Source organism: Pituophis catenifer, unplaced genomic scaffold (assembly GCF_029215685.1).
Source record: "Pituophis catenifer annectens isolate HBS135680 unplaced genomic scaffold, rPitCat1.0.hap2 SCAF_2, whole genome shotgun sequence".
Classification (NCBI taxonomy): domain Eukaryota; kingdom Metazoa; phylum Chordata; class Lepidosauria; order Squamata; family Colubridae; genus Pituophis; species Pituophis catenifer.
In genome coordinates this window covers 164,167,166-164,178,226 of record NW_027256882.1, presented here as the reverse complement: position 1 = coordinate 164,178,226, position 11,061 = coordinate 164,167,166, and the positions used below count along the sequence as shown (strand labels likewise).

At 39.3% G+C, this 11,061-nt stretch overlaps 1 protein-coding gene across 1 annotated transcript in view; it reads left to right on the top strand.

Moving 5' to 3' along the window:
• Positions 1-665: 665 nt before the first annotated feature.
• The window catches only part of ZNF385A (zinc finger protein 385A), a 61,138-nt gene continuing 50,742 nt past the window's right edge, over positions 666-11,061 (top strand). Inside the window, exons 1-4 of the mRNA XM_070934440.1 lie at positions 666-762; positions 859-965; positions 5,723-5,833; positions 10,192-10,357. Coding sequence (XP_070790541.1) covers positions 666-762; positions 859-965; positions 5,723-5,833; positions 10,192-10,357 — 481 coding nt within the window. The remainder of the gene's footprint in view (positions 763-858; positions 966-5,722; positions 5,834-10,191; positions 10,358-11,061) is intronic.

The window sequence follows — 11,061 nt, the reverse complement described above, 5'->3', positions numbered from 1 at the left end:
ATATTACATCAGGGGTGGGCAAATGTGGCCCTTTTACAACCTGTGGACTTCAACTCCCAGAATTCCTGAGACAGCTTGGCTGTCTCAGGAATTCTGGGAGTTGAAGTCCACAGGTTGTAAAAGGACCACATTTGCCCACACCTGTATTACATACATGCATGAGATACGTACATATAAGTCATGTATGTATATATGTGTATAAAGTTTGTGTATGTATATGTATACTGTGTGTGTGTATATACACATGCACATGCACAGAGTTTTACAAAGAGTGTCAAAGAAAGATGATCTTATTACATTATCATAATTTGTAACTGACTCATCTGTAAGTGTGGGTAACAAGAACCTGTGTTAAAGCAACGAGCTTCTAGCTGGTGGTGAAAGGGCTACATCATCACAAAAATTACACGATGCTGTTCTGGCAGAACAATATGCTATCACATCAAGATGTTCTCTGTTTGAGACTAGATCATCAAACAAAAAATCACCACAGTCTATTAGACTTAGGCTTAAATCTTGTCCCAGGGATTTTAGTTTTCAGGATGGCAGAGAGTTCATTTGCAGCCTAAATGGTTCTACCCAGCATGGGATGCATAATATCTTAGTATTTTACTCTTGTACATCGCCGATCTAAGTATCTGGAAGATACTATCTTAGTGCGGGGGATGAACTTGGACATCCTGGCCAAACCTGGGATGAAGGGGGAGCTATTTAAACAGCTGTTGCCCGCTCTTGCTAACCTTCCTTTCCCTGTGGAGACATGTGAGGCAGTTCCATTTTACAGCCTGCTGTTTTGACAGAGGCTCTATTACTGGTGAGGAACTTTTGGTTCATTTCTGATATATGTCCATAGAGCAGGGCAGCTCTTAGAAGAATCTGAATGTTCTTCCTTAAATGTAGAGCAAAAATCTGGAGAGATGGTGGCCTATCCTCCTCAGGCACAATCTGCAGGAGAGACAGGGGATGTACAGGGTCTCTGTGCTGTCATCTGGGACAAAGTTATTCTCTGCCAAGCCTGGACTTTTCTTCCTGATTCTGTGCTAGGCAAATTCATTGTGGATCAGCAAAGTTGCAGAAATACCTCAGGCGTGCAACGTATATCTTAAAATGACAGGTGATTTGGATTTAACCAATAGTGAACTTGCTTTCATTCTGCTAAAAATAATTAAGGGAAGAAAGTGTAGAATCATAGCCAGTCTTAACTGGTTATTGATTGAATCCAGTCATGTTGTGTATCTCTTCAGTCATCATGGAGACCATGGAGATTTATTTCTCAGTTGCTGTTATTATATGGACAAGATGAAATCAAAGGAAGTTTCTTGCAAAGCCACCTTGATAGAGGATTCCACTGCAGTGGAGGATTTATTTATTATATTCTTAATCTATTCAATAATAAATGCTTGTTGGCTGGATTGTAAACTGAGACGACTATATAACAATAATTAGCACATTGTAGTACCTTACACAAATATATGAATATCCATGTATAAAAAAGTGTCTCTTCAGATATTTAAAATGCCAAACAAAGCTGTTAAAAGTCTTATTTGATGTAGTGCTTTTTTTTTGCACAAAAGAATTTTCTCCACTTGTTACATCATCATAATTTGATGATGATTATGATGATGATATTATTATTATTATTACTATTATTATTATCTCTTATTCATTAAACATGAAACTCAGTCAATTGGACATTTAAAAATGTGTCACAAATACCATTGACTAGTACTAATGGCTGATATGGGTTGCTGCCAGCATCCTAGGTATCAACCTATAATAATTATTATTATTATTGCTCGTTGCATAGGCAGATATTCAGACTGGATTTGGCATTTTTGTCCACCTATGAAGTTGTTCCCAAGGACCTGGGATAGGCAAATGTGGATGTTTGATGGTGTTATAATACCATTGCAGGATGTAAGCTGTTCTAAGAAAAGATGTCTTTTGCAATTGATTGATGGTGAATTTGTCAATGCTGAATATGTTCAAGGGGTTGTTTTGGAATTGCATCCAAGGTACCTATTACTATTATTACTATTATTATAGCTTACCCAGTAACTACTGTTTCCCTCAAATGGAAGAAGACTGTATCTTTCTTGATGGATTAACTTTAGAAGTGCTGACAACTAAAAAATAAATAAATGAAAGCTACCTCTTTTTGGCTGTTTGGAAGTTACTTGGTGCTTAAAGATACACATTATTGCTGCCTTCTTTCGCCACACCTTGAATAGAAAGGTGAACTCAAATCTGCTAGAAAAGCAAAAATACTTTCTCACAGGGATTGGGGAATCTTCAAATAAACATAAGATTTCCCTACAGTATTCATTAGTTAACCTTTTTACCATAATTAGAGGAGTAGGTAGAGTAAGATCTTCAGGAATATAGAGTTATCTCACATCGTATCTCAGGGATCTGATGTTTCAGATGTTATCATAGCACATCCAAACATTATTTAGAAATTGTGGACAAGGGGAAAAAATTTCCAAGGATCTCTTCTACTGCATTCTTATTTAATTTTGATTCAGTCCCTCTATTCCAGATTAAGCCTTTCTCTGCTTTTAACACACTTGTGGGTTGTTGTTTTTTCTGGACTAATGCACTTTGGGTTATTGTGCTGCTTCTCTTTTCTATTTTCCTAACTGTTGTAAAAATGAATCCACGTGATTGTTTCCTACATAACACCTACAGCATTCAATAAATCTGACCCAGTTTGTCAGAAAAGAGTGGGTGGGGCTTGAAATAGCACTGCAAAACAACTGGACTGTTTTTACAGATAGCCAATTTTAGTTTCCCTGGGAAAACATGCGTAGGCTAAATTAATATTTTTTTTCAATGAGAAACAACCCTCAGAGAGGGGAGACAAGATAGGACCCATGATTAAATAAGGAGAGCACAAGATATTTGTTGGGACTTAATCATCTGAAAGCTTGTGTACCTTTTTAATAACAGAAAAGCTTTCTTTGCATATGAATCTCTCTGCTGTAACAGAGACAAAATGAGATACAGGAAGCACACCCCTCTTGGGTGAATCAGTAGCCATTTTTATAAAGTGCCTTTGAGCCTCACTCAGGCTTTTGATACTAATCCCATGGTAATTATTCAAGTGGAAAAAAATGTGGAAAAGAAGCATTTGAAGTGCAGAGGAGCATTTTGGCTAATTTAAAGTGTTCTATTTGTACTACAAATCCAACTGGGGCAGAGATGGTTTAAAATCACCCAAAGGAGAAAGGATGCTGTTTCCTTAATAGGATACTTGGAACTCTCCTTAGGTACTCTGAGGGTCTCTCCATGGTCTTCTATCCCCAATTTTTGTCTTTTTTCATAAATTAAGTCTCTCTCTCATCAGGCAATTGGTGGCAGATTTGGCTTCTGCCTTTCAGCAGCTGCCTGTTGTCAATTTATATTATAATCACAGACATAAGGGCCAGAAAGCTAACACAGGCTGGGCCCTGTTCCAGGTTTGTGCCAAGAATATATTTATTAACTATGTTCTGGGCTGCCAGAATTTTCAAGGGGACACTTCTAGCCATGAAGTTGCTTCTTCCCATCCAGTTACATTTCAGCACTGAGTTGTAACAAGCCAATGAAAACATTGTGTTTATGATAATAGTTGGGGATGTCATATGGTTGGAGTGGGAACGGATGGCCTTGCAGATAGCTAACTTCCAGCATCTTTCATTATTGGCCAACTGCAGTGGGACTACTGGGAGTTGTAATTCTGTCACATTTGAGGGCCAAATTCGCCACTCTGTTCGAAGGTAGTCGAGACGCACGGCTCTCCAAGTTCCTAACAAGAGTGCACATTCCATATGGAAGACCGTATCTCAATATGGAGACATCCAACCGAAATGTGAAGTAGAAAGAGTCCAAGGAAAGACATGTGGGAATAGCAGGAAGACTAAACTGTAGGTTTTCCCAAGAAAAGAGCTTGTATATAGAATGGCCAGAGCAGTAGCCCAGGAAACGCCTAGTATCTTTGGCTGCCTGGCTAATTATTCAGTCTGACGTCCAGTTTAGTTTATGCTCCTGCCAGAGACAACAGAGGAATATAGGAGGAGAATCTAGTCCTGTGCTCTTGCCCTTGGTTATGGAATATGGATAAATACGTCCCCTTAGAACAGGGGTCTGCAACCTTAAACACTCAAAGAGCCATTTGGACCTGTTTCCCACAGAAAAGAAAACACCAGGAGCCACAAAAACTTCCTGTGCCTGACTATTTTTTGAGCGGCCACAAAACTAGCATATGTAGTTGAATTAAACATTCTGTTTTCTTCTGAAACTTTTCTTTTCTTGGATTTATCCATGGTTAGCCTACTGGGGGTTGAAAAGCTCAATAAATCATGTGCCAGCAGGTGTCACACATTGGCAGTTGTGATGCATATTTTGAGTGACAGGGAGATGCAGCAGAGGGGTGAAAGAGCCACATGCGGCTCCAGAGCCACAGGTTGCTAACCCCTGCCCTAGAAGAAGACAAAAGAAATGCCAAACTAAAATCTTTGCCACACTCTCTTTGTTTTCCTTTCTGACCCACGTTAACCCAAGTGAGCATTTTATATTGAAAGAACAAAAGTACCATATATCTCACAACCTCCCCAGCCCAAACATGATGGCATGCTCAAATAGCAGTATTTTGCATTTGTAACATGTGTTAGAAACTTCACAACTCACCATACGCATTAGCTCAGTAAGCTATACAAGAAGCGAGCTGGCATTGGATAGAAGTCAACTGGGATGTAATAAATGGAGTGGGGTCTTGAAGAGTAAGAAGACCGTGTCACTTGACCTCATCTCTTCTACAGGCTTGTTCCATCAGAGTTACTCAAAGCTTCTTGCAGTTAAAACAGTATGAATACGTGTGGGTTTTTTTGTTTTGCTTATCCTTCTTCCTACTCCCGTAATAGAGAGGAGGGCCAGGGCTGAGAAAAAGTGCCTTGCCTAAGGCTACCTAGCGAGTTTATGGTTGAGGTGAGAGCAAAATTAGGAACTTCCCATTTCATGCTTGTAACTATTATAAAGCCTTCCTAAGTTTTGTGCCTCATTCCTCTCTTTCACCATTCCCTTGATCTCCAATCCCTTTTGTAGCATTCTGCTCTCTTCTTGCCTACAAGCATGCTCAGGCTTATGAGTTATGCCATCCCTATCTGGTACACCCTATAATTTCCAACACCTCTGCAGTTCATCATTTTGGGATGATTAGCATGTATATAGAATCTAGCTGGATTGCTGGATAAAAAAAAAGGTGCATAGGAAACAATTTACCTAATTTGCCCAACAACTGAAGCTAGTCTGAGAGCTTTTAGTGTCACAGATGTTCCTCATCACTGGGGATGACAACAAATAAAGAGTATTAATTTGTAAAATAGCTACCTTTCAGGAATATTTTGAAGCCTTAACACCTGAGAAGGCCATCTCACCCAGCCTAATATAGGCACAACCTCTCTCCTTGGAATCTAGTTTACAATAAATAAACCAGGTTTCATCAGAGCTGCCAGAGAGTAAACTCACCGCATGTTTTCTTACGCTTACTTTAGCATTAAAAGATGAAGTAAGAACAGGGTTGGGGCATTGTTGGTGTTGGAGGCATGCAAATACTTGTTGTGCTGTGGGCCAACAGGATTATGTGGTTAGGCTTCCAGTTCATCATTATTGTGAAAAGTAGGCCTTATAAGTACAGGTACAATATAGTCACTCACCACAATTCTTACTTATTTTCCCCTGGCAGATGGACCCAGTGCAGAAAGCAGTGATCAACCATACGTTTGGGGTCCCTGTAACCAAGGCCAAACGCCCCATCATCTCTTGCAACGTCTGCCAGATCCGCTTCAATTCTGAGGTAAGTTTTTAGTAAGTCCTGACACTTTGCTGTGCTTTTCGGTGGCAGAGAATGCAGCTGACTGTAGCAGGCATATAAAGGACAAACGATATATGAATACAGGCATTTACAACCATTTGTTTAGTGACCGTTCAACAGCACTGAAAAAAGGGACTTATGACCGGCTTTCATACTTAAAACTGTTGTAGCATCCCAAGGGTCATGAGATCATATTTTGCACATTCTGACAAGCAAAGTCCATGGGGGAAGCCAGATTCATTGGACGACTTTGTTACTGACTTAACAATTGCATGATTCACTTGACAACTGTGGCAAAAAAAAAAAGGTCATAAAATGGGGCAAAATTCACTTAACAACTGTCTTGTTTAGCAATTGGAAATTTAGGCTCAATTGTGGTTGTAAGTCAAGGACTATCTTTACATAGCTGAGATCACATGTCTTTTACTTGCCCAGATTTAGTTTTTTAGGGGAACTGGATGTGTATAACAATTTGGAGAATGGGTGAATTTTCTCATGTTGGATTAGCAATAGCAATAGCACGTAAGACTTATATACTGCTTCATAGTGCTTTTACAGCCTTCTCTAAGCAGTTTACCGAGGCAGCATCTTGCCCCCAACAATCCTGGCTCCTCATTTTACCGATCTCGGAAGGATGGAAGGCTGAGTCAACCTTGAGCCTGGTGAGACTCGAACTGCCAACCTGCTGACAGCTGGCAGTCAGCAGAATTAGCCTGCACTACTGCATTCTAACAACTGAGCCAGCATGGATTAGATGATGATTATATTATAAATTGTAAAGAGGGTTTGATCATTGTCCGGCTTATGTCACAAGACATACTTTTTGATACATTTGAATAAACAACATAGTCCTGATTGTAATATAACACAAATATAAAGAAAACAAAAATATGTGCCAGATCTGCAGATTAGCATACGATCCAATAGAGAGCTGAGATAGAATATAGGTCTCTATGTTCTTTCAATGATGGGAAACTCCTTGGTCTGAGACCAAAATGAATTTTTGATGGAGATGCCTAGATACCCCAGAGACATTGTATGAGCAACTTTTTGCTCAGTCTTCCTTTTTCATTAGGCACATCATTAAACCTTAGTTGTCGCACATGTTACTACCATACAAGATATGAGAAAGCTAGTGAAGGTACTGAATAAAAAAGCAAAGCAATGAAATCATTTAGTCTTGATCTCAGATATGATTTCAGAATCACGGCAGATTGTATTCTTTCAAGATCCATGTAAGATGGCAGTTCTAAAGATATATATTAAGATTCTCAGAGACGGAACGAAAAAAAAGATCTTATAATTAGTATTTTTTTATCTTATTCCAGTAAAGTTTACATTACGATTTGGGGCTGGGTAGCCCTCCAAATGTTAGTGGAATGATGGAATTGTGGTCAAACACCATCTCGAAGGAGGCCAGTTTTCTTTCTCAAATGTAGTACTACACAAATACAATGTGCTTATCATATTGGGCACTTCCCTTCCTCCAATAGGCTGTGATTTGATATTGATTGATTGATTATGTGCCATCAAGTTGTTGTCAATTCTAAGAGATTACATAGATAGATTTTCTCTACTATGATCTGTCCTTAACCTGATTTTTCAAATCATGATGTGATTTTCTCTATTATGATCTGTCCATAACCTGATTTTTCAGATCATGATGTGATGTAGTTATGGGGAAAATGCTGAAGATGATGACATTGTCATCATAATTTAATTTTTTTACTGTTGTAAATATCAGAAAGAAAGGAAAGGAAAACATTAAAAGGTTCAGCTTGCATGTTTTGGTAATGCTTATTTCCAGCCTATCTATCTCATGATAAGGTTGTTAAAGTTAGAATTGGTAGACATTGTTAAATTTAGAAGACAAGTGAAGGTGAGTAACCTTTGAGTTGCTGGGTTCTTCTGTTCCAGAGAAGGAGCAAGTTGACATTCTCTTACTTCTTTCAAGAATTGAATGTAACAAAGCAGTTGCTAAAATGGCAAAACCTATCTTAGGAAGCTTTAATAGAAGTAGAGCCTGCAGATCACAGTCATAATTGTCCTGCTCTGCTCTGGTCAGAACCCATGTGGATGATTATGTCCAATTCTGGGCACAATAGTTCAAATAGGATGATGATCAATAGAAGCAAGTTCAGAAGACGACCACTGAAATGGATTGTGGTTTGGAAACCAAGTCTTTTGAGGAATGGTTAAAGGATCTGGATACATTTAGCCTGCAGAAAAGATGAATGTGGGGAGATATGATTGTAGTCGTCAAATATCTGAAGGAGTTTTGCATAGAAGAGAGACTAGACATATTCTTAATTGACTCAAAAAATAGGAATAATATTAGTAGATTAAAATCACTAGAAATCAGGTTCAGACTTACCTGACTGTAAGAGTTGTCAGATAGCAGAAGTCAAGCCACCACATGACATGCCATAGGTCTTCAAACAAGACTGTACTTACTTATCTGTAAGTGGCTCTTGTACTGAGCCAAGGGGTTGGACTAGATGCCCTCTAACACAATTACTGAATCATAGAATTGGAATTGACCTAAGAAAGCATTTAGTGAAATCTTCTTGTTCTGATGTTTGGTACTATTAAAAATGTTCTATTTAGAAACTGAGTTCTAAGAGAAGAGAGCTGCTAAATATTATTAAAATATGCAAAAAGAAAAAGAAGGAAAGAGGAAATTGTAATTAAAACCTTTCTTCTCCTGAAGACAAAAGGCTATTAAAAGGTGTTTATCTCTTGGTACCAAGACTGTAAATGGGATTTTTTTTTTCATTCAAGATAAATCTGGAAAGGCTTCATTTTTTTGCTTATCCGTATTAGACAAGCTATTGCTATAATCATGTTTCACTTCCGAAAATAGCCACAAATCAGGTCTGGAAGAAACAGGGGAAATTAACAACATATTGGGAAGGGGATTTTGCATCTTTATTAAAGAAAGCACCCAATATACAACCTAAGTACAAGTACAAAAGCAAATTAAAATAGAAAAATGAATAATAATATTCAGCATGAAGTTATGTATAGGAAAGGGCAAATTACATGGTGACTACAGAATATTGTTTTGGCATCAATCACAAAAAATGGTTTGCAATTTTCTTCTTTGAAAATTGGGTCTGTCTGTTTGTTTGTTTACTTCTTCCTCTTAATTTTTACCACTTTGGGGTTTCCTAGTGATCTCCCATCAAAGCATTAGCCAGATCTAACCCTGCTTAGATTTTGGTGATCAGCCAAAGATGCCTAAGTGCTACCATCTTCTGCTGTATTCATGAACTTGAGGAGGAATATAAATATTGTAAGCATCTATATTTAAAACTTCTATCCAAGATGACACTTTTATAGATGAAAGCAATCTGTTAGAAGAACATTATTAGTGTAGATAATTCATAAGTTCAGGTTTAAATTAATGTGTTCTTCCTTGTCATAATATTCCTTAAAAGGAAAGAGAACAAAAGATGTTAGTGTCAGAGGGAAAAAAACCCAAACTAGTCTGAAAGCATTCCTAGAAATTTATTTGGGTGTTCAATTTAGATATCTTAGATCAGTTTGGTCTAGTGGTTAGGCCCCAGTTAGGAAAGCAGGAAATCGTGAGCTCAAGTCCCGCCTAAACCATGAAAGCTAGCTGGGTGACCTTTGGCCAATCATTCATTCTCAACCCTACTTACCTCACAGGGTTCTTGTTATGAGGAAAATAGGAGGAGGAAGAAGTACTAGCTATGTTCACCACCTTGAGTTATTTGTAAAAATAATAAAACTGGGATATTGTCAGCCTCAGCTTTGCCTGCTTCAGCTGCCATAAGAAACGGGGGAGGGATTAGTTATGAGGGAGAAGGGGGGGGAAGATGCAGGAGGTGTTTTTTTTCCATTGTAGGACGTGTCTTCCTAAGAAACAAAAGTGAATCTTCAAAGGGGACGGCTGACCAACTGCCCTACATTCCTGATGAATGACGCTGCCAGACGTGATGCCACCTGACCTTTGGGAGACCTTTGGATTGGCTGATGGTCAATGGACACGGGGGGGGGGGGAGAAGCTTAGTAGATGCTATTTCGCGCGTTTTGCTCACTTCCAGCTTTACCTGGGTTGCGATCATTTCATATTCAGTAAAAGTACTAATCTCTTCTAAATGATTGAGTTTGGGTTTTTCTTTCCTGGATATTGAAGGAAGCATACCTGACAGATATAAATAAATAAAATTTAAAAAATATCCTGGCCTAGCCTGATACAGGATTGTAAATAAGTTTCAGAAAGGTTATAAATGTGTGCCATTCTCATCGACCAGCACTCGTAATGTTACGGGTTTTTGGATCTCCTATTGCTTTCTCCTTTTTTCCTTGTATAGAGCCAGGCTGAAGCACACTACAAGGGGAACCGCCACGCCCGGCGAGTAAAGGGAATTGAAGCAGCCAGAACGCGGCAGAAGGAATCGGGACCTCGGGAGGGAGACAAGCCAGGATCTGCAGGCAGTCCATCCTCCAGCACCGGGGAGAGTGATTCTGACCGCACAGGTTCTAAACTTCTTCTTTCATTACAAGTGCTCCCTAAAATCCAAAGGTTTCCTGAAGAACATTGTGTGGGGTGCGTGTGTGTGTGTTTGAGAGAGAGGGTTCCTGTATTCTCCAAAAAATGTTGAGCCGATTTTCAAGACTTCTCTGTGAATCTGTTGCACCAGAATATACTCCAGAACTTCCAAGTTCCAGACTGGTTTGTTTGGGATTTTAGGAAAATGAAGAGGTATTCCCAGGCCAGAGCATAGGAAGGGTAGAGTTTTCAGACCAGTCCTAGGTGCTGGTTCTCTTCTCCTGCCAGAAGGGCGAATGAGCCTTTTCTCCTTCTGCCGTAAAGCCAGTTCTGGGGAAACTAAAACAAACATTGATAATGTTGGCTAGGAAAGAAATACAGAGCTCTGGGCACTACCCACATTCTGCTTCAATTACAGAGTTCAATAAGACCTTAGCTGTATTTTGCATCAATTACAGGGTTGAGGGTGAAACCTTTGTGCTAAAGGGAGGGAGGGGGAGGTTAGATCTTACATCCTGTCATTGATGTTGTGCCTGTCCTTCTGATGATGGGAACTTGAGCTGCCTTCTCGGTCCAAGTGACCGCTGAGCAAGCGGGTAATTAAATCGCATCTAATTAAACATTGATTACGGCTCCAATGGCTGGTGGAAATGGAGCTGGGGTGCAGCCAGCATACTTGCCTGGGGAACTC